At 39.0% G+C, this 23,664-nt stretch overlaps 1 protein-coding gene across 2 annotated transcripts in view; it reads right to left on the reverse strand.

Moving 5' to 3' along the window:
* The window catches only part of tpp2 (tripeptidyl peptidase 2), a 41,154-nt gene that overhangs the window by 1,158 nt on the left and 16,332 nt on the right, over positions 1 to 23,664 (reverse strand). The window contains exons 12-29 of one of the 2 annotated variants that reach the window (XM_062035363.1): positions 21,331 to 21,502; positions 19,876 to 20,033; positions 19,728 to 19,804; positions 19,537 to 19,643; positions 19,096 to 19,250; positions 18,878 to 18,994; positions 18,513 to 18,613; positions 18,341 to 18,437; positions 16,343 to 16,480; positions 15,998 to 16,242; positions 12,683 to 12,761; positions 8,857 to 8,895; positions 8,110 to 8,261; positions 7,945 to 8,041; positions 5,831 to 5,961; positions 5,487 to 5,733; positions 3,429 to 3,547; positions 1 to 1,207 (exon numbers count right to left, since the gene is read on the reverse strand). The exon at positions 1 to 1,207 is cut by the window's left edge and continues 1,158 nt beyond it. In XM_062035363.1, coding sequence (XP_061891347.1) covers positions 3,443 to 3,547; positions 5,487 to 5,733; positions 5,831 to 5,961; positions 7,945 to 8,041; positions 8,110 to 8,261; positions 8,857 to 8,895; positions 12,683 to 12,761; positions 15,998 to 16,242; positions 16,343 to 16,480; positions 18,341 to 18,437; positions 18,513 to 18,613; positions 18,878 to 18,994; positions 19,096 to 19,250; positions 19,537 to 19,643; positions 19,728 to 19,804; positions 19,876 to 20,033; positions 21,331 to 21,502 — 2,217 coding nt within the window. In that variant the 3' untranslated portion in view covers positions 1 to 1,207; positions 3,429 to 3,442. The remainder of the gene's footprint in view (positions 1,208 to 3,428; positions 3,548 to 5,486; positions 5,734 to 5,830; positions 5,962 to 7,944; positions 8,042 to 8,109; positions 8,262 to 8,856; positions 8,896 to 12,682; positions 12,762 to 15,997; positions 16,243 to 16,342; positions 16,481 to 18,340; positions 18,438 to 18,512; positions 18,614 to 18,877; positions 18,995 to 19,095; positions 19,251 to 19,536; positions 19,644 to 19,727; positions 19,805 to 19,875; positions 20,034 to 21,330; positions 21,503 to 23,664) is intronic. The other variant, XM_062035372.1, reaches the window with a different exon arrangement.

A 23,664-nucleotide genomic window follows, 5' to 3' on the forward strand; every position in this document is an offset into this window, starting at 1 on the left:
ATTAGGACTGAATTAATAAGATATTTATTAATGTAATAATCAAGACTGAATTAATAATTAAATATCTAATACTTTAATAATTAATTAGAACTGAATTAATAATTACATATTTATTAATTAAATAAATAAATAATTAGGACTGGAGCGTCTCATGGGTTGGTTCTAAGACTGGATCGATTCCTTCAGTTTTTACACTGAATTTTAACAAACTAAACTTTTAAACGCACATATTTTACTGACAATTTTGTATCCAATGAAATTGTCAGCATCATTTGGTGTCAAAAAATTCAGTTCACAAAATTCAAGCGCAAAAAATTCAGTGACATAAATTCTGTGTCCAAAAAAGAGCTTTTGTTAAAAACCCCCCACACAAATTAACCTCCATTAATCATGTGCAAAGTGGGCAGCTGTTACTAAAAACACTAAAAGTAACGTAGGATAAAATACAATTAATGAGTCAATACACATGTGAAAACATCAAATCAAAGAAAAAAAGGGACCGCTGACCTACACACGTGCCTTTGGAAAATGAAAAATGTAAAAATCATGCAAATGAAAATGAGCCCAGAAATAAAAACACTTTTCCTGAAATCCTACACGACATGCATAAATGTACATCAAGTGGAATACAACAGTAAATACTTATTGCATGGTACTATGTTGTCCTATCTATGTACATACTTGGAGTTGCAACGCTGTGCATCAGGTGAGCCCGGATCCCGCTGAAGTCCGCTAGGTACCGGGTCCTCGAGGTGACAAACACGAGGTGCGGGTGACACCGCAGGCTGGTGAGCGTCCGTTGCACCCGGCGTCAGTGAAGGCACCACAATGCCGTCCTATGTTCTGAGGTCTGCTGAGTCCAGTGGGAAAGTGAACTTGAGAGGGCGGTGAGCATGGCACAAAGACGTGAGGACGCCCTCCCCGGTGGTCCTTGGACCCTGGAGACCGGGGCGAGCGTGAACAAATAGTAGAAGACTGAATGAGTACCAAGAAGAGGTAAATACATCCAAGGATTTGCGGTTGTGCTGCTGGTGGCACTCGGATCGACAGACTCGGTGAGTTCTTTCAAAATGGCCGCTGGACTCTACGGCGTGCTCGGTTGTCTGAGGAGGCGTTCCTAGAAAGGGGTGTGGTCTGCGGGGTACATCACAGGCAGCCAGTTCTCCGTGAAAGTAGCACAGTGCGTCCATTTCAGGTGACGCATGAGCTGGAAAAACACAGGAAGTGAGTTTTACTTTGATGACGGCGCTCTTACTTTTATAGAACCTCGGTCTACCAAGCCTCGTTCCAGACCAGGAGTGTCCAGACTTATTGACTTGTAGCCCACCTGACTGCATAAAGTAATAAAGTAATAAATATATATATATATATATATATATATATATATATATATATATATATATATATATATATATATATATATATATATATATATATATATATATATATATATATACACATAAGTCGCACTGGCCGAAAATGCATAATAAAGAAGGAAAAAAACATTTATAAGTCGCACTGGAGTATAAGTCGCATTTTTGGGGGAAATTTATTTGATAAAACCCAATACTAAGAATGGACATTTGAAAGGCAATTTAAAATAAATAAAGAATAGTGAACAACAGGCTGAATAAGTGTACGTTATATGAGGCATAAATAACCAACTGAGAACGTGCCTGGTATGTTAACGTAACATATTATGGTAAGAGTCATTCAAATAACTATAACATATAGAACATGCTATACATTTACCAAACAATCTGTCACTCCTAATCGCTAAATCCCATGAAATCTTATACGTCTAGTCTCTTACGTGAATGAGCTAAATAATATTATTTGATATTTTACGCTAATGTGTTAATAATTCCACACATAAGTTGCTCCCGAGTATAAGTCGCACCCCCGGCCAGACTATGAAAAAAACTGCGACTTATAATCCGAAAAATACGGTATATATATATTTATAATAATAATGGATGTATATTTAATATAATTGGATATTAAGAGTGTGTGAAAGTTCGATCCTACCTCGTTTATTTCAGTGACGACCTCCTTTAAGTTTTGTAGTCAATCAGAAATATCAAGCAGCTAAAATGTGTCAAACATGGATAAGTGTGGAGAGAGTGTGTTATATTTTTCCCATCGTGCACTCTAAAGGATTTAAATGGGTATAATTTAGAGTTTTTATGGTGTCTGGACGTTGTTTTTTTTAAAAATAATATCCACAAAGTTTAGTGAGCAGGGTGTTTGTTGACCTTTATGTTGTTAGTCATGGTGCAAAAAAAAATAAAAAAAATAAAAAAATTATAATTAAAAAAAAAAAATATATATATATATATATATATATATATATATATATATATATATATATATATATATATATATATATATATATATATATATATATATATATATTTTTTTTTTTTATTTATTTATTTATTTTTTTTAAAAATTATTATTATTTTTTTAATTATTTATTTTTTTTATTTTTATTTTTGCACCATGACAATCCAAACAACCTTCCCTAGTCATGGTGCAAAAAAAATAAAAATAATAATAAAAAAAAAAATATATATATATATATATATATTTTTTTTAATTATTATTTATTTGTTTTGCACCATGACTAGGGAAGGTTGTTTGGATTGTGTCTTATATATAGACGCTGTGCTTGTTGTGCAAAGTACATCTCAAAGTCGTTGATTTGATTTTCTCTCATTTTCCACAAAATGGTAGCAAATTTGTAGCATTCAGAAACGGCATGGTGTTTGAAATAATTTGAAAATACTCCGCGGTGCAATGTTTTATTGAACTCATGGTCTCACGGGCCCAATGGAAGACGCGAGCAGGTTGCAATTGGCCCGGAAAGCCGTAGTTTGGACTAAACTTTCAGATTACGAACTAAAGGCCAAATGAAAATATGCATTGATAAAGGACTCTTTTGCCTCGGTGTAAACTATTTCATCCAGCCATCGTGTGCCTCGCCATATTTCTTTACTCTGCAACACCCGGTGATCTTAGGGGCAGTTTGGAATGTCTTTCGAGATAGGAGCGCTTGATTTGTTTACCCTAACCCACCTAAAGCACAGTACGGATAATTATTGTAGCATTTTATCATTTATTTGGAGCTTTTTTTTTATGTTATCAGTGTGACGTCATATTTCCTAACATTAAGCTGGTAATGATCACATATACTCCTAATATAGCACTTTATACAATGTTTGTATAGTAAACAAACCCGCACTAAAATATGGACTTTTATCGAGGCTTGGACGCATTATTCATGTTAACGTTGTTTCTTATGGAAAACATTTTCTGTTTACGAACTCTGTTCAAGTACCAATGGAGTACGTAAATCAGGGTTCCACTGTAGTTATTTAAAGAAATGCAAACATCAAAAATAAGGCTTTTTTTAATGTTGCTCATACCTGGATGCAGTTCCTCATGTTTTCTTTGCTGGCTTCTCCTCCACCATTTTGGAGGCATACTTCAAGGCTCTGCCATACATCTTGTTCACCAGAGCGTGTTTGTAGGAGAACATCAGTACCTGAATAAAAAATAAAAATAAACACATTTCCATGAACGTGTTCATCACATCCTTTAGATAGTAGACTGTGAAGGGGGGCGTGGCCTGCAGCGAAGCGGGGTGTGCCAGGACCGGCTTCGAAATCAGCGACAGGTGCGTAGATGGCCCACCTGGGCCTGGTTATCTAATCACCTGTCGCTCTGTTAAAAGGCAGCAGCCGGGAGGAGAGAGTTGTTTGAGCTGGAGTAAGAGCGAGAGCAAGCCTGAGGCGGACATAGAAGACAATTGCTGCAAAGCAAGACACAGACTTTATTGCAAAATAAAACTGTATTGTGAACCTGAACCGGGCTATCATGTCAGTGCTTGGTGGTCCGAAGAACCCCCTGGAGGGCAACCTCCACATTGACATACTAGGTCGAGAGTCATTGATCGATCACCTCCTCGTATCTTTGTAACATTGGGCTGAAAGCGCCAATATTTGTACATTCACACAAAAACATCAGGAGGGACATTTGTAACTTCACTTGGGATGTTGGTGGACAAGGGGAAGAGTTGGCAAGTCTCAGGAGGAGGCGTTTCCCAGCATGCTTTGCCATAGTTACAAGTCACAGTGGAACCTCGATTTAGGAACCCGTCTATGTGCAACCTTTTCGGTTTACAAACTTTGTGTCATTCACTTTGTGTCACGCCTGCAGGCAAAAAAGCAGTGCGCAGCATTTCTGGAGAGGCGGAGCTTGCTGCTACTAGTCACTACTCAGCGCTTCAGCTTGTGGGCTTTTTTCACAATTTTAACAAGTTTTGTCCATTTTTCTAACTCAAGATGAGTCCCAAAAATGCAACAGACAAGGCTTGAGAGAAAGAGGGGAAGGCTGTAGATTAAAAAAAAGACTATAAGAGGAATACATTAATGGCGTTTAGAAGTATGGAAGAATCAATGAAGCAGGTGTCGCAACGCAGTAAGTTTTAATTGTGATGAGACCAGACTTTTCTGGAAAAAATGCCAAAGCAGACTTATTTCACAGCGGAGAAGAGCTACTCTCCCTCTGTCTGCTCCTTTCCAGTCAGCTCCTCCTTTGTTGATGTCAGTAGTTTTTATTTTCTTAAATGTTTATTATTGCAGCAATATAGTTGTCAAAGTTAGGGATTTTGTGATTACTGATCGTTTGTGAGAGCACCAGAGTGACTTCTGTGTGCAGAACAGCAACTTCTTCTTATTTTAGATCGGTAATAAAGAGAAACTTGATCCATCACCCCTTTGTTATGTTTGTTTGATATACAGTACTGTATAGCACGATATATTGTGTTGAAAGTGTACAAACCTCCACTAAAATATGGATTTTTGTCAAAGCTGGAACCCATTATTCATATTTACCGGTACATTGTTTCTCATGCTTCACTATGCAAACTTTTGGTAGAAAGAAAAAATCAAGTTTGTAAATCAAGGTTCTGCTGGCAGTGATTCTCAAACTGTGGTACGCGGGCTCCATCTAGTGGTACGCCAAAGAATCACTTAATTAAATATTCAAACACAGTGTTACTGTTCAAATTGTGTGTAATTTTACGGTGGCCAAAATATTAAAATATACTTGTTGAATAAAACCTCTGTCTTGTTTTTAATGAATACTTAGGCCTACTACTCTCCTGTATTTTTATGTTGGTCATTATGGTGGTACTTGGAGAGCCAAGTGTTTTCTGAGGTGGTACTTGGTGAAACAAGTTTAAGAACCACTGGTCAAGGGAGAGAGAAGATCATATTCTTTAAAATTGTCTTCAGATGAGACGTCGGGGGTTCAAGACGTGATAAAACATGCTACGTTTGAGTGGCATGTACACAGAATATAGGAATACAATATTCAACTTAAATTTAAAGAGAGAGTATTTTGGAGTGGGCGTTGAGACATTTCAACGTCAAAATAATCAAGTTTTGGACTAAATTAAAAAAAATAAGAACAAGCCCCACCTTGGACTCAGTCAGCTCCGCCCACTTCTGCACCTCCCAGAAGGTTTCCATCAGATTGTCAGCCACACCATGCAGCGTGTCGTCAGAACTGCTTGGCAACTGAACACCAATCTCCTCCACATCGGCTTGGCCCGTGGCGACGGCGTCGCTAGAGTCCTGAGGCGTGGGCGTGACAAGCTGGTCGGCCAGAGCGCAGCCCTTCCTACACAGAGCGTCCAGCAGGGACGACTTCTGCTTCTCCATGTCCCTGAAACGTTCATGTGGCACGTCAAGACTCGCACTTGGCGACACGACAGAGCAGCGTGAGGGTTTGTGGTCAAATAGGCGACGTCAGAGCCACGTACGTCTTGATGGAGGCGGCGTCAGGTCGAGGGTCCGTTTTCATGGTGAAGAAAACAGCCAAGGCGGTCTGGTCAATGTGGGAGATGACCGTGTCGGCGGCGGATACTACCTCCCTCAGACGTTTTACACGCTCCTAAAACAGCAACAGGAGGAAAGACTGGCATTGACACTATGTGCAAATGATGTTTTATGAAATAGGAACCTCTCTTTTTGCGAACCTTTTGACCTTAATTGAACAATATTGCGGTCTAAAACATGACATTTGTCAAATAAAACATGTCTGCGTCACTCAACTTAAAGTAGCAGAAGAGTGGAAAAAGAAGTTGCCTCTATATAGAAGCTATTATCATATATATCTGATTTATGACACCTAAAGACCTACAAAGTTTGCGAATAAATAGATATGATCAAAATAGTATCAATCTCACGTAGATTCCAGAGCCATTTTGAGTAGAGATGTCCGATAAATGCTTTAAAATGTAATATCGGAAATTATCGTTATCGGTTTCAAAAAGTACAATTAATTACTTTTTTTTAGAACGCCGCTGTACGGAGCGGTAAGTACAGAGCAGTTGCGTCTCCCTCACACAACACAGGAGTTGACGACTGCAGCATTAGAGGTTTACTGGCGACGCTTGATGACCTCATCAAACTGCCGCGCGTGGAGCATAACAACAAGAGTGTTGTTGCCGGTGCTGTAGCCGTGGCTAACAAGCGAGCTCGCTCGGTGACTGACTAACGACACCATGTCTATGGTTTGGGATTATTTTAAAGTGTGTCTGATGGATAAAAAAACTGGCAATTTGCAATGACTGCAAAAAGGTGGTTATGCGAGGAGGAGCCAAGACGTCTTCCTTCAGCATTTCAGAAGCTCTGTCTGACTGGTAGGCCACTTCAAGCACTCACCACTAGCTTGCAGCACATTTGTGTTACTCATACAAATACGTTAGAGCAGGGCAGATTGAGCCCAGTATATAATTTCCTGTTATACAGTATACCAGGCAGTCTTGCACTAAAGGAGGACTATGTTATTGTTTACTTTATGACTCTAGTATACTCTGGACTGAAGCTGTGTGCCTTCATTGTTTTTGTAGCTGTTGTTTTGAGGCATGTTTAAAAAAAATAAAAAATAATGCACTGTGTGAAAGTCAAAGTATAGTATTTCCCATAGTTGTAGTGGGTATCAGATGTCCCAAATTCCAAGCTGCTGTTTTGAGGCATGTTACAAAAAAAATAATGCACTTTGTGACTTCAATAATAAATATGGCAGTGCCATGTTGGCACTTTTTTCCATAACTTGAGTTGAAGTTGGTCTCTTATTTTGGAAAACCTTGTTACATTGTTTAATGCATCCAGCGGGACATCACAACAAAATTAGGCATAATAATGTGTTAATTCCACTAGTGTATATATCGGTATCGGTAATTAAGAGTTGGACAATATCGGAATATCGGATATCGGCAAAAAAGCCATTATCGGACATCTCTTATTTTGAGAGATAATGAGGAAGCCAGTCACGTGATTACTTGACGTCACGTTAGGAACCGCAGATCCCTTCCCCATCAACAACAATGCAAATCATGCAGACTTTGTGAGAGCCAACAACGACAACTTTGAGAAAAATAATGATCCAGAATCTTATGTTGTTGATACTGGATATAAGGAGGAAGAGCGACAGTGGATGAAAAGCGTTACATCTCATTCAGGGTGGCGCCTCTTTTACGCACACACGGCCCCTCCCCCGGCCCTTCCTTTCTTGTCAGCTCAGCCTTTGCCTACGTTAATGTAAGTGGAATTTACTTTTTTAAATGTTCATTATTGTAGCAATGTGATTGTTAAAGTTAAGGATTTTTGTGATTTCTGATCATTTGTGAGGGCACCAAAGAAACTTATGTGTGCGTGCCTGGCAGTTTAGCTTGCCTTTGTTGTTATTTTGGCTTGTTAATAAAGAGAGAGTTGATTGTTATGTTTGTTTGATATAAAGTACTTTATATTGTGTTGGACTTTTGTCGAGGCTGGAACTCATTCATTATTACATTGTTTCTAATGCAGAAATTAGCTTGACTATACGAACTTTACTGCACATAAAAAGGGTGTCTTCTTGATGGCTCGTTACCTTTTCAGAGTCCAGCTGATGTAATCTTTGCACATGCAAAGGAAGGTAATCAGAGTAATTCTCCTTCAGGTCATCATAAAGCGAGCAAGAGTCCAACCTGACAGAAAGGGAACAATAATGAATAAGAAAGAACATTTTGAGAAAACCCGTTTTTCAAACACCGACTTTGTCATCCACTGAATCTTCAAGTCTCTCATGGCTTCCGCAAACTCTTCTTTAACGTCTTTCTCTTTTTCGCCGTCCTTGTCCTTCTCCTTCCCGCCGTTCTTCGCCTTGTTGGGCGCAGGGATCAGGTGGTAGACGACAGAAACAATGTCCTGCACAAACACAAGAAGTGGGGAAAATCAAGTAACAACAAGAAGTCAGCAGCGACATTACAACCTGTGCCAAAAAAACAAAAACAAAAAAATGTCAATATAAGCTGCGATCACAGCTTTTTCAAACATCCTCTTGCATTATTCCAACAAAATAAATTAGTACAGAGTTGACCTTAGGTGCAAAAGAAACAAAAAGTGCATGAAAGTTTGCACACAAGCGTTTCGACATTGCATCAGATCTGTCCATTTGACCAACGCTGCCATTTTTGGGTCGGATCACCCCTCAATGAATAGGGTTCCGTCTTAAATCTGACAATCATGCATTCTTACTTTGAAAGAAATCTGTTGAGACACCAACAAGGAAGACGGACGAAAGAAAATACAATGTGGTTCTGTCAAAACAAAAAAGCTAGTTGAGTCCTAAGTCCACACATCACCAGACATTTCCAACTTCTATGAAGACACGTTTGACATACTTTCACAGGAAAAATGGAAATAAATGGAACAAATCTCAAAAGTGGGGTAGAGAGCATTTTCCACAAGGTAGGAGAGCAGAGGGCGCTCTGTTGTTCGGTGTTTTTAGCTCATCCAGTACCTTTTTAAACTTTCTTTGTCGTTTTGCAGAGGACTGCCCCTGGTGGTCAGAATAGCACACAGTAAGGAAGAGACAACACAAGCACACCAAAAAAGGATTCTTTATGTTTCGTTCATTTCTCTTCCATCCTCACTTAGGGATTCAATGGAGAGACTGTTAGACTTGGACATCGGGAATTAAACAATACCATGTAGGAAAGGACACTTTTCGATTGAGCAGGTTCAATGCAAAATAACAACAACTTATCAATACCTTGGCATTGTTGCCACTGAGGAAAGGCTCTTCCAACAATATTTAACCATGCAGATTTTGACTTTTAAATACAGTCAAGTCTGAAAATATTCATACTTCTGGCAAAAACTGACTTAAAGTATCTTATTTTATTTTATTGGAGATGATGTCTCACAGAATATGTTGATGTACAAGAGACCTCATTATGGGGAAAACAATATTTATTTGCTTTTATTTACATTTGAACAAAATCAAAGTCAAATTTTGCCAGGGGTATGAATAATTAACATCTACACCAACTAAGGTTAGAGATGTAACAGTATGAACATTTCATATGATCGTTATCGTGACCAAAATGCTTACGATTATATTCATTATCGTTGAATGTGCCCAAAAAGTACTTATACACACACTGAAATCTTTTGACCAAGTTATTTTTTCAATAACTAGTACAAATAATCATACTGTTAGAAAAGCCACTATTTTGTAAGTTTTGTGTTTTGTACAAAGTAATTTTTTCCACATTGTTATGTTATACCCCTACTCTAAAATGGAATAAATCCATGTTTGGCCTAAAAATTCTACACGCAATACCCCATAATGACAATTTAAAAATGTATTTTTATTTATTTAAATGAAATAAAAATAAAAATAAATTCAGGTACATGTACATAGGTATTCACAGCCTTTGCTCAATACTTTAAGAGGTGCTGCAAAAAGGAAAAAAGACATTTTATTTGCTAATATTCATTTTATTATTGTGTGAATGCTCCAAAGCATTCAAACATATGATTTTCTACACCAAAATGTTTCTATTTATTAAACTTCTTCTCCAGATTTTGGCGCGCTCTACCTTCCACATTTTTCACCCGATTCAAACCGTTCCAACATCAAACTGTTCAGCCTATTCGGGAATCGCGGTCTTTCCCTTGACAAATTCAAAAAATTCCCAGATTTCCCAGAATTCCAGGTTTTCCGGGACATTTTCCCCATTCAAAATGAATTGGCCATTTTTCAAACTTCCCCCATTTCCACCTTTTTCAACCGATTCAAACCATTCGGTGCAATGGTTTGATTCGGTTGGAAAAAGGTGGAAACACATTCCAACATTCTGGAAATTTAAACTACCTTTTTTTCAAGTTCCAAAAAATTCCAGGATTTTCCAGAATACCTGGTTTTCGAAAGCCCTATTTTCACCCTTTTTTCTGGGGACTACTCCTTCGACATCTTTCAACGCATTTCAACCTTTCCACCGTCAAAACATTCGTCTTAATCAGGAAAAAAGCAAAGTTGTTTTTTGAACTTAAGGCTGTAATTGCTGCCAAAGGTGCATCAACAAAGTATTGAACAAAGGCTGTGAATACTTATGTACATGTGATTTTTTAAATACATTTGCAATTTAAAACAATTTCCTTATGGGGGTATTCTCTGTAGATTTTTCAGGACAAACATTAAATTATTCCATTTAGAATTAAGGCTGTAACATAATGAAAAAATGAAGTGCTTTGAATACTTTCATGATGCACTGTATGCTTCACTGATAGTGTATAGATGTGTGTGTCCAAGTTAAAGGAAACGGCAGGCCGTCTTCTTCTAATGGATTTATTACAGTCTTTGCAAACTGGGTAACATTTGCTGTGGTCTGGAACAACAAACAACTATGAGAAATGTAGCCGATATTACATACAGATAATGTGTCATGAGACATGCAAATATAAATTAAATACACAGAGGACATACAAGTAAAGGAAATTCAAATGAGCTCAAATATACCTACAAACGAGGCATAATGATGCTATATGTACATACAGCTAGCCTAAATAGCATGTTAGCAACGATTAGCTTGCCGTCATGCACTGACCGAATATGCCTGATTAGCACTCCACACAAGTCAACAACATGAACAAAGCTCACCTTTGTGCATTCACGCACAGTATAAAACACTTGGTTGACAAAATTAGATAAAAAAGGCGCGGTGAGTTCAAAGACTGCAGAAATTAGTAGGACAAACCGGCGCTCACCAAACACTCTCACCAGTGAAGCATGTTTAATATAAATAATGGAATTTCTAACAATTAGGGAAATTTGTGTCATGTTTGTCCTCCTACAGAAACCATATTAAAACTAAAATGTTAAAAAATTAAAATATTCCACCCCCCACCTTTTTCCATTATAATAAAAAAAAAATTAAATCTCCAGAGAGCCACAAGGGCGGCACTAAAGAAAGAGCAGTGAGTGGCCGACCCCCGGATTATGGTATGTCTTTTCTTAATGGGGAAAGACGTTAATGTGTCTTGTTTTTATGTTAGCATTTAGGCTGGCCAAATGGCGCCAGTCAGTCCGTGAGTTTATCAACCACGGTTATCAATCATATTTTTTCCATCATTTAAAGTTAAAACGGCGTTACTAACCTTCATGAGTTTTACCGCAGTTATCATTATTAATGTTTATCGTTACATCCCTAACTTAGGCAAGGAATCATGGCCCTACAAAGTAAAAACATAATGAAAAAACAATTGGTCCTTCTTTGCAGGTACAAAAGATTTGACTCATCCAAGAAGACAAGCTTTTTAAAGTATCTGTGTGGGATTTTTTGCCTACTGATCCAGGAGAGAACTTCTGGGATCAGAGTTAATCCATGGCTCAAAATCTTAGTTTAGGTCTTACTAAAAGGTAGGCAAGAGGTCCTGGTCAGTCAAGATTTTCCACTAAAGTCAACTAAAATGTTTGTTTTATAATCATATTTTCCCCACAATTCTAATAGTCATATAAACAGTTTTCTCGTTTTTCTTCAGCCTTTCCTTGGAGCCAGAGGTGAACATGTGACTCAAACACATGTTGTCAGAACAAGTTTAATACTGTGTCATCTAATTACAGAAAACACACCAGCAAAACCAGATAGGTTGAGGCTAACAGGTTTTTTGTGGCGGCAGATGAATCAGAGAAGAAAGGGAATAACGTTCACGGGCAATAAATGCAAGTTCCACATAACCGCTGATTCACTGACACAACCGACCAGTTCAGGAGACGCTCTTTTGAAAGCGAAACCCAACGGTTTTAGAAGAAGGTATTTCAACCCTAATCTTTAGGATCAAACCATTTAAATGATCAGATTCTTCATTTGAATAACTAAGATCACATGTACAGAACAGGCCAAAAGTTTGGACACACCTTCTCATTTCAATGCGCTTTCTTTACTTTTCAAGACTATTTACCTTGTAGATTGTCACTGAAGGCATCCAAACTATGACACCTGTGAAGTGAACACCATTTCAGCTCATCGAGAGAATGCCAAGAGTGTGCAAAGTAGTAATCAGAGCAAAGGGTGGCTATTTTGAAGAAACTACAATATAAAACATGTTTTCAGTTATTTCACCTTTTTTTGTTAAGTACATAACTCAACATGTGTTCATTCATAGTTTGAACGCATTGAATAAGAAGGTGTGTCCAAACTTTTGAACGCATTGAATAAGAAGGTGTGTCCAAACTTTTGAACGCATTGAATGAGAAGGTGTGTCCAAACTTTTGGCCTGTACTGTATTTGTACAATTGGAGGTGCAGGACTGACAAATCTGAAAGAACTCAAGTCACTCACTGCTTTCTTCCCGTACTCGCTCTTTGCCACAACAAGAGACCCTGAGAGATAGCATCCTGGACTTGTCCCTTTCGGAATCCTGAAGAAAGGACAAACAGAAGCGACAGGGACAGAAATATAATTATTTATCATAGTGGAGCGTATGTGAAAACTATGTCCATTAAGGATGTAACGGTACGTGTATTTGTATTGAACCGTTTCGGTACGGGGGGTTTGGTTCGGTTCGGAGGTGTACCGAACGAGTTTCCACACGGACTGCACGGACGGACATAAGTAGCATACCGCACGTTTTGTAAACAATGCACACCGAGGCACAACACACAGCATGCTGGTGTAACGCAGGTGTCAAATACATACTCAGTGTTTCCCACACATTCATTTATTTGTGGCGGCCCACCACAAAAGAATTACGTCCGCCACAAATAAAAAATAAAAAATACAAATATATATATATATATATATATATATTTTTTTTTTGTCCTGTCCAGCTTCTCAGGCAAATCACATAGTTGATGTAGATGCCCATATAGGCTGTTCATATTTACTTTACAAAAGAGAAGTGTAGGATACTTCTCTTGTTGCCTTATTTGTATTTGACCACTACTGTTTTCTGTTTATTTGTTACTGACTGTGGCAGGACACCTCTGCCTCTGTTTCACTTTATGTTGCTGGTAAATAATATGGTTGTAATAGTAGGCTGAAGTTAAATTATTTAGTATGCACTAATTAAAGGGGCAGAGCTTGGGAAACACTGATACTTTTGCGGAGACTACTAGCCTCTTGCTATTACTCTTTGTCACGTGACTAGGGAGAACACGCAGCTCTCCCTAGTCACGTGACCGCCACGGTTCCAATCAGCTGTACTTATAAGCCGGTAGCAGGAAGTGGCCAATAGACAGGACGTGAGGGGAGACAGATTGTATTTCTGCTCGAGGTAGGTTTTTATTCACCTTTTCACCCGAAATATTGTGCTGACGGGATTCTAAACTAAATGGCTATTTGTTAACTTTATAGAGCCGACTACCAGCGCCGTATTTGTTGTCATTAAGCTGTGTATGACTGTAGACGCGGAGTTGGTGAGTCCATGTTTATGAAAATATATTAGTCTTTCTTCCATTGTTTCATTACAACAGTCTTTGTGGCATATTTCTCAATCGTCCATATACAAGGTTTAAGACTCGAACCAATGATAACTATTGTGTATTGAATGTACTTTTGAATGTGTTTGATAATAAGCACGTTTAGTACACTGACTGAATTGTATAGGTCATATTATGGTTATTTTAGCACTTTATTGCATATTGTGATTCTGACATGTATGTTGATTTATATTGTACAATATTGAGGAAAAAACTACAACCTGTTCTGAATACTTTATAATGCAATTAGTGTTATTTAATGAAGATATCTGATTTGTGTACACATTGATTTATAAGGATGGTCCTGGTTCTTACACAGGCCAGGCTTCTCTTTATGATGGCGAGCTAAGGCAAAAAAGCATCTAGTCCAAGGATCGTTCTTGGGAGGTTCCAGCCAGGAACTCCACCACCTGTTCTGTCTGGGCTGGTAGGAGGCTCTCGAGCCAACCCTCTACACAATTTCACCCTTAACCGCAGCACATGGACTGTACTGCTTTACTCTCCAAAACCTTTCTCCAAGAACTGTATTATCTGAGCTGAGATTTAAACAAGATCCAGAGACACTAAATAATTGAATTGGAACACACACAGAGCTATTTGTGTGTGTGGGCGGTATAGCTCGGTTGGTAAAGCGGCCGTGCCAGCAACTTGAGGGTTCCGGGTTCGATCCCCACTTCCGCCATCCTAGTCACTGCCGTTGTGTCCTTGGGCAAGACACTTTACCCACCTGCTCCCAGTGCCACCCACACTGGTTTAAATGTAACTTAGATATTGGGTTTCACTATGTAAAAGCGCTTTGAGTCACTAGAGAAAAGCGCTATATAAATATAATTCACTTCACTAATTCACTTCACTATTTCTATTTTTGGGCAGAATTATTATAGTGTTCCCAACGTTAAAAGGATAAAGCCATTGTTTACAAATTTGGTAAATAAATAACCAAAGAAATTATATTTTGTTGTTTTCTTACTGTACCAAAAATGAACCGAACCGTGACATCTAAACCGAAGTACGTACCGAACCGAAATTTTTGTGTACCGTTACACCCTTAATGTCCATACAATTAGTGCAGAATGGGGTTGGTTAGCATAATAGCTGATACTGGTGACAAACGGTGCCTGAAATACACATTATGTTTAAAAACAATGCCTTTTTCTAGCTACAGAATTTTGTGGCAAAATAGTCATTTAAACACTTCAACATGAGGAATAACATTATAACTAGAGATGTCCGATAATATCGGACTGCTGATATTATCTGCCGATAAACGCTTTTAAATGTAATATCGGAAATTATCGGTATCGGTTTCAAAAAGTGCAATTTATGACTTTTTAAAACGCCGCTGTCTACACGAACGTAGGGAGAAGTACAGAGCGCCAATAAACCTTAAAGGCACTGCCTTTGCGTGCCGGCCCAGTCACATAATATCTATGGCTTTTCACACACACAAGAGAATGCAAGGCATACTTGATCAACAGCCATACAGGTCACACTGAGGGTGACGGTATAAACAACTTGAACACTGTTACAAATATGCGCCACACTGTGAACCCACACCAAACAAGAATGACAAACACATTTCGGGAGAACATCCGCACCGTAACACAACATAAACACAACAGAACAAATACCCAGAACCCCTTGCAGCACTAACTCTTGGACGCTACAATATACACCCCCCCGCCGTGGATAGACAACACGTTCAAAATCGAGCCGGTGTTCTGGCAAGACATGCACCCTGGAATTCATGCAACTCCCACATCTGCGGTCCCTTCCAACGTTTCTTATTGTTCCCATTGGGTTTTTTCTTGCCCGGATGTGAGATCAGAGCCGAGGATGCTGTTGTGGCAATAGCATACATCAAGTACCAAAATATGACTCTGGTGTATACCGTACCTATAAAATTTGCTCAAAAAGCTAGCAAGTAGGATACGTCAAGTAACAAAATATTTGAAAAGGATGTGTATAGCTGGAAAAATTTCTAAAAAAAAATGTATCATGCTAATATCAGAATGCTAATAATTGTGCCGCAAGCCAGTAAGAAATTAGCCACAGGCCATAAATGGCCCTCGGGCCGCACTTTGGACACCCCTGGAGGAATAATTGAATAAATATTTGCATTTTAATGTGTCAGTGCTCGTTTTAAAAGTAACATTTCCTTGCTAATTCCACTCACTTGTCATCCGGCAAGGCTGTGACATAGAAGTGCTGCGTGGCCCCCGGAGAGAGAGTCACAGAGTTCGCCTTCTTCTTGGCCATGAGGGCCGCACGGTGCGTCTCGTAGATATCGGGGCTAAGGGTGGTGGACAGCCGATGGGAGACCACAAACGGCAGGTCTTTTAGGCGCTCCAGCTCACTTGACGACTCGTGGCGCACCTGCAGGCGCACCGTGTAGTCGCCCTTCTCCAGCTTGAGAGAATACTGAAGAAGCACAAAAAAAGGGGGTTTGTTCATACGACAACACATAAAGCATTGTTGCGTGCGAAGATGACAAAACAAAAACGAGGAGGTAGAAGGGGACCTGATGTGGATAGGCGTCCCCTGAGCCGAGTAGTCTCTTGTTCTGATCAAACAGCATCCAGAGCTGACTGTCAAACTCTGACTCGTACAGCAGCTCACACAGCATGGGGCAGCTCGGGGTCACTTCTCCGCTTTTAGGCTGTGCATGGGAGAAATCAGGTGAATAAACACAAAGAAAATACCAATTAATAAATGCTGTGTTTAAAGGGGAACTGCACTTTTTGGGGGGGATTTTACCTATCACTACCAATCCGTATGTAAGACAAGAACACACACGTATTTCTTTTTTTACGCATTCTAAGTAGTAAAATACGGCAAGTGTGAGGTGGCTAAGAGGAGTACACATGACCTGATTAATAATCAAGTATTAGCATTATTATTATTAGTATTAGCATTGGGGCGGTATAGCTCTGTTGGTAGAGTGGCCGTGCCAGCAACTTGAGGGTTCCAGGTTCGATCCCCGCTTCCGCCATCCTAGTCACCGCCGTTGTGTCCTTGGGCAAGACACTTTACCCACCTGCTTCCAGTGCCACCCACACTGGTTTAAATGTAACTTAGATATTGGGTTTCACTATGTAAAAGCGCGTTGAGTCACTAGAGAAAAGTGCTATATAAATATAATTCACTTCACTTCACATTATTGTTATTACAAGCGCTAACAAAGACAAACAATTTTTTAGCGGGGTTGCGATTGCAAGGAGCTAACTAACTGCTGCATCGCCTTTGAGCTGGTAAAGTTAATCCTAGTTTATAAATCATGCCTCTCACCTGGATAGTAGAAGGTTGTGGACATAAACCGAAAAAAGTTGGTCAACTTTTACATTCAACTTAGACCCACAGATGGTAAGAAAGACCCGAAAAGACGCTTTTCTTTCTTAAACACGGGTGAGGATTATGACTAATTGATCTTAACGGGAAGATATGAAAATACCATCAGTTGGCATCCCAGTGACAGCAGACATTGTACAGTAAGTGGTTGTTTTATTATATTCATAGTTTGTATACCGTCATTTCCGGACTATAAGCCGCTACTTTTCCCCCTCGTTCTGGTCCCTGCGGCTTATACAAGGGTGCGGTTTATTTACGGCCTGTTCTTCTCCGACACCGACGAAGAGGATTTCGGTGGTTTTAGTACGCAGGAGGAAGACGATGACACAATGATTAAAGACTGACTTTTCATGTACCGGTAGGCTGGTTATTTTGATAACGTACAGGCGAGCACTTTGTATTACTTTGCACCGTTGTATTATTTGTACTCTGCACGAATGCTGTTCGCCATGTCAAAGATGTGAAAGTTTGATTGAATGATTGAAAGATTTATTGTGAATAAATGGGACGCTTTGCGTTCCCAAACAGTCATCTCTGTCCCGACAATCCCCTCCGTGGTAGCAGGAACCCCTATATACTACGGTAATTACACATCAAAACCCTGCGGCTTATAGTCAGGTGCGGCTTATATATGGAGCAATCTGTATTTTCCCCTAAATTTAGCTGGTGCGGCTTATAGTCAGGTGCGGCTTATAGTCCGGAAATTACGGTACATTGTACTTAGCAATACTGCTACATGATGCTTAGTGTTTCGCTAAAGCTGGATCTGTTTAGCATGCAGCTTCTAAAACTTGTACCTCAACCTCTGTATATTCAGGCTCAAAAATAAAAGGTCCTAAATCATCATTTGGCCCAAAGTAGACATTGTTGTCTCTCGTGAATTCTGTTGTTGAAATGTCTTTTCTTTTTAATGAGCAAAATGTGTAAATATTACATGTTATTGTGAATGTGCCTGTAACTACATTACCTATGTACTTACAGCATGTATATAAATCAATGATGGAGGCTTTTGGATGTTTTTAGAGCACTTTATAGGCGAGTCCTTACCTGCATTGTTAGCTTACATTTGCTAATGTTTATTTATTAGTTAGAATGTAAAAAAAGGAAAACACATATGTGCTTGTCTTACATAAGGATTGTGAATGATAGGCAAAATTCAACAAAAAGGTACCTGATGAAAACTGTACGTGAAAACAATCTCATAGAGTTGTCTGTTGTTGGGTAGAACATCCCTCCCTCCCAAAGGTTTTATCTTTGAGCTTAGCGGCCTACAAGAAAAGATACCACAACGAATGAGAGAAACCTTCAACAGCAAAACAATGGTAAAAAGGGTGTGAACTTACCTTAGAGGCTGAACCCAAGACTTGAGGGTAATAGTCGGTGACACTTCTTCATACCTCAAAGGTGAAGACACATCAAAACTTGTCACTCCTTCTGACGCATGCTGGCAAAAGACAGAATACAAGACAGAATAAGTCAGTGATACATATATATATATATATATATATATATATTATATATATTGTATATGTATATATATATATACATACATACATACATACATACATACATATACAGTATATAAATAAATATATATATACACATATACATATAAATATATACGTTCATATACATATAAATGAACATTTATACATACATATAGATGTATTTGTATGTGTGTGTGTGTGTGTGTGTGTGCTCCACTAACAATGTGCAGCGGCGAAGGAGATATACTGAGTCCATGGAAGGAGATGCTGTAGTCCACGGTGACATCTCCCAGACTTGCCCACCAGCGTGCAATGCACAGTTCCACAATCTTGCCTGACTAGAGAGGGGACAACACACCAGTATTAATAATCACAACCTTTTTCCCCTCATGTGTTCCATATGATCTTCTTTTAAACTTCTTTAAAAAAATGTACAAACCAGGACAGGGAAGGCCTCGGTTAGTGAGCCTTTCTCCAAAAGTGAGGAGAACTTATAGAACTCGTTGGCTCTGTATGCTTTCTGTTTGACTAGGTGCACCGCATGCAGGACAAACTTTGAAGACACGTCTCCAGAATGAGATGTCAGTGTGATCTCTGTTGAGGAAAAAGGAGGAGACGTAGGTGAAGAGCAGAAAGAAAAAAACACTTATCAGCAACGTTTGTTTGTGTCAAGGCCGTATGCCGCTTTGCCACACTCCGAAATGGCGGTGTACACTCTTCTACCCCACTACTCTGGTTGTGGTAGATAGCATAACTAAAAATATTCGCCTTTTTAACGACAGTGTTCCCACAATTATGGCGGGGGTCATAATGGGAATAAAACAAACGAGAGACAGATTCTAAAGGACATAACGGATGACTGTTCATAAATTGTTCAAACCTGCCCAGGAGGCTCCCTGAGGCACAGTGATGAAGTGGCGTTTGATCTGTCCTGGTCTGAAGTGGACGTCTTTGAAACACAGCTCATGATTCCGACTCTCTGTCACCCTGACGAATAAGGAACGAAGCACACAAACATGCGTCACAAACCTCTTCTTGGGACAAACAAAAAGATCATGTAGTATAACCTACTTGGTGGGAATAATGACGGTGATGGGGACTCTGAACAGGGGCCCGCAACCAGGAGCTGCCGTGTCATAGCCACACACCTGAAAAATACACACCAACGAGTTGACATAAACGTCCATCAGTTTCTCCTACCGCAGTTCTTTTTACTGACCTCTGTATAGTGCACCCCCTCTTTCAAACCGACAGGATCCACGCGGACGTTGACATGACGACACTGGTTCATCAGCTCTAGGTGGGAAGGGCACTGAACCCATGGGGCGGAACACGTGAGGACCAAGTGTAGCTGCAGGGAGATTCGGTCCAAGTTTGCTGTAATTATAATAATATCAGGGGGGAAAAAAAGATTACTCAGACAGCGTAAACCTCCAGAAAATCAGTGAGTCAATGTCTACGATCAATCAAGGGTCTACAAAGGGGGTAAGGGTTGTCCAGATCCAGGATGACACAAAATAAATACATGAAGAACAAGAAATGACCAAAGAATTGGACGGATAAGACTTTTTGGCCCATTTTGAACAATACAGATTTTTTAAATCATGAAACAACAATAAATTAAAGAATAACTACTGAAACAAATCCAGGATTGATGTACAAACCCCAAACCCAGGGAAGTTGGCACGTTGTGTAAATCGTAAATAAAAACAAAATACAATGATTTGCAAATCCTTTTCAACCTATATTCAATAGAATAGACCACAAAGACAAAAAAGCCAAAGCCATTTATCAACAACACCCAGAAATGCTGCCGGCTTCGCTGGGCCAGAGCTCATCTAGGATGGACTGATGCAAAGGGGAAAAGTGTTCTGTCGTCTAACGAGTCCACATTTCGAATTGTTTATGGAAACTGTGGACTTCGTGTTTTGCGGACCAAAGAGGAAAATAATCATCCGGATCGTTATAGGCGAAAAGTTGAAAAGCCAGCGTCTGTGATGGTATGGGGGTGTATTAGTGCCCAAGACATGGGTAACTTACACATCTGTGAAGGCACCATTAATGCTGAAAGGTACATACAAGTTTAGGAGCAACATATGTTGCTATCCAAGCAACGTTATTATGGACGCCCCTGCTTATTTCAGCAAGACAATGCCAAGCCACGTGTTACAGCAGCGTGGCTTCGTAGTAAAAGAGTGCGGGTACTAGACTGGCCTGCCTGTAGTTCAAACCTGTCTCCCATTGAAAATGTGTGGCGCAATATGAAGCCTAAAATACCACAACGGAGACTGTTGAACAACTTAAGCTGTACATCAAGCAAGAATGGGAAAGAATTCCACCTGAAAAGCTTCAAAAATCGGGCTCCTCATTTCCCAAACGTTTACTGAGTGTTGTTAAAAGGAAAGGCCATGTAACACAGTGGTAAAAATGCCCCTCTGCCAACTTTTTTGCAATGTGTTGCTGCCTTTAAATTCTAAGTTAATGATTATTTGCAAAAAAAAATTAAGTTTCTTCGTTTGAACATTAAATATCTTGTCTTTGCAGTCTATTCAATTGAATACAAGTTGAAAATGATTTGCAAATCACTGTACTCTGTTTTTATTTACAAATTACACAACCTGCCAACCTCACTCGTTTTGGGTTTTGTAATAAACAGTAGCCGAGGAGAACATACCTGTGTTTTCCGGGAAGAGGGGCTCGATTCCTACACCGTGGTCTGAGGCGGACAGGAGGTGGGCTGGATCCCTGAGGTAGATGCCTCTCTGTGCTCCCACAGTCACGGAGAAACCCAGATGGCCGGTGGGCAAGGAGGCATTTTGTGTGAGGTAGTCTAATGCTTTGTCCACCTGCCCACAGGTGAATGATGCATGGATTAACTAGCACACTAGCACAATATTCTATTTACAGGCGGTCCTCGTGTTATGACGTTACGACTCACTCCTAATAATTATTAGTACTTTACAAAAAGAGAAATACAGTGTTAGCGGCCACAAAAGTTTCACCGGCAGAGAATAAAGCAAAGTAGCAAATAGCAATCACCTGTTATTTTGGATCCCAGATTAGTTTATTTTTAGTGTCTGGTACAATTTTAAAAGTAGTGTATTTCTAGTGTTACTGCTCTTGGGGAATCATCCTCAAACGATATAAAATGACAGGGCAAAACAAATGATGGCGTTATTCTGCAAGGAATGTGTTAGCCTAATAAAGTTGGTATGGTATTTATATTCAACTAAGTATGTAATGTCTCCAAATAGCCTACAATAAACATTACATACATTTGTTGTTTTATAATACTAAGTGTCATTTTAATTGCCAGTCATTTTCTTGCTTGTGCATCACGTACTTACCTTGGCGGAAGAAAAAGTAGTTCCCACCATTCGGACAAGATCTGAGTTATTTAGTTACCGTACTTCACACTGTTTTATATTATCTCAAATTAATAAAGTATCAAAAGTATCAATATTTTGATTTGAGAATCGATATTAGAGCATAAAGATCGACAGTATCTGTAGCGCACATCACTACCAATAAGATATTGCGTTAAAAACTTTCATAGTTGTATGTGCGGTTACTTCAACAACAAACAGGGAGAAGAGCCAACAAGTATTTTTTTCTCCGATGTTTGTGCTTTTAGCATAGGTAAGTAACCTATTATTAATCACAGAGCCTTTTACGCTGAAAATCAACCGGATTTATGTGTTGTAATTATTGTCCTGCCCTACCCATATCTGTGCAAAATTGTTGAAGAACATTTGTTTACAAGTCACGCCTTCCGGCCATGAACTCACACAACCTGTCAAGGTTTCCTTCGAACAAAATCTATTTGTTTCATTGGACTGGATTCATCAGATTCAAGTAATTAAAATGTTTTTTATATATTTTTGGTTGTTATTACAATGTCTAGAGCATGTGCATATGTAGTTATTGTGGAACAGATGCATCAAATTTAATTTAGAGCTTGTTATATAATTGATGTTGTTATAAACGTTTTTTAAGAGTTTTATCTTGTTTCATATTTTTTTGTACTTGTAATAAATGACTTCATAAAAATATAATTAATGTGTGATTATTATTAATGGTATACACTGTACCGTTATGGGGCTAAGTAAGCAATCAACCCTGCAAATTAACCCTTAGTTGTTCAGACAACGTGAGTACAAATACAGAAATTCTGCTCCCATCAAAGCCCAAGGTTGCAATATTGCAACATTTCTCTAAAAACATACATAAACTTTTTTTTTTTTTTTAACTCTTCAATTTCTGCATCAAATGCCTCCTACAACAACATCTGAAAGGTCAAATTTTTTTTTTTTAATGTTTTTCTATATTTGGGTCTTACAGGGTTAAAGAGGAAATGCACCTTTTTTTGGAATTTTGCCTATCATTCACAAGCCCTGTGTAGGACAAGAACACATATGTTGTTGTTGTGCATTCTAAGTCGTAAAATACGGCAAATATGAGGTGGCTAACAAAGCAGCTAATGGGGTAAACTATTCCATCCATAAAGCACTCTAAAAAAACATCCAAAAAACGCCAACAATACTCCATTTACATTTCGTGACCTGATTATTGACCAAGTATTAAAAATATTGTTTTTATAAGCGCTATATTGACATATTGAGCCAGTGAGCTGCTGCATCGCCTCGGAGTCGGTAAAAGTTAATTTGAGATGATAAATCATGCCCCTCACTTGGATAGTATAAGGATGTGGACATAAACTAACCAGCTGGTTAACTTTGACATCCAAGTTGGATTCGGAGATGGCAAGAAAGTCACAAAAAGACGCTAGTTGTTTTTTTATTTTCACCCTTCCTGAGAATTATGTATAATTCTTAATCTAAAACGGGAAGATATAAGCATCCTATCAGTCTCCAACCCAGTGAGAGCAGACATTGTACAGTAAGTGATTGTTTTATTATGTTCGTCATTTATATTTCTTAGTTAGCACTTAGCAAAGTGCGTAGTATTTCACTAAAGCTGGATCTGTTTAGCACACAGCCTCAAAAAT

This window comes from Entelurus aequoreus, linkage group LG02 (genome assembly GCF_033978785.1).
Source record: "Entelurus aequoreus isolate RoL-2023_Sb linkage group LG02, RoL_Eaeq_v1.1, whole genome shotgun sequence".
Taxonomy (NCBI): domain Eukaryota; kingdom Metazoa; phylum Chordata; class Actinopteri; order Syngnathiformes; family Syngnathidae; genus Entelurus; species Entelurus aequoreus.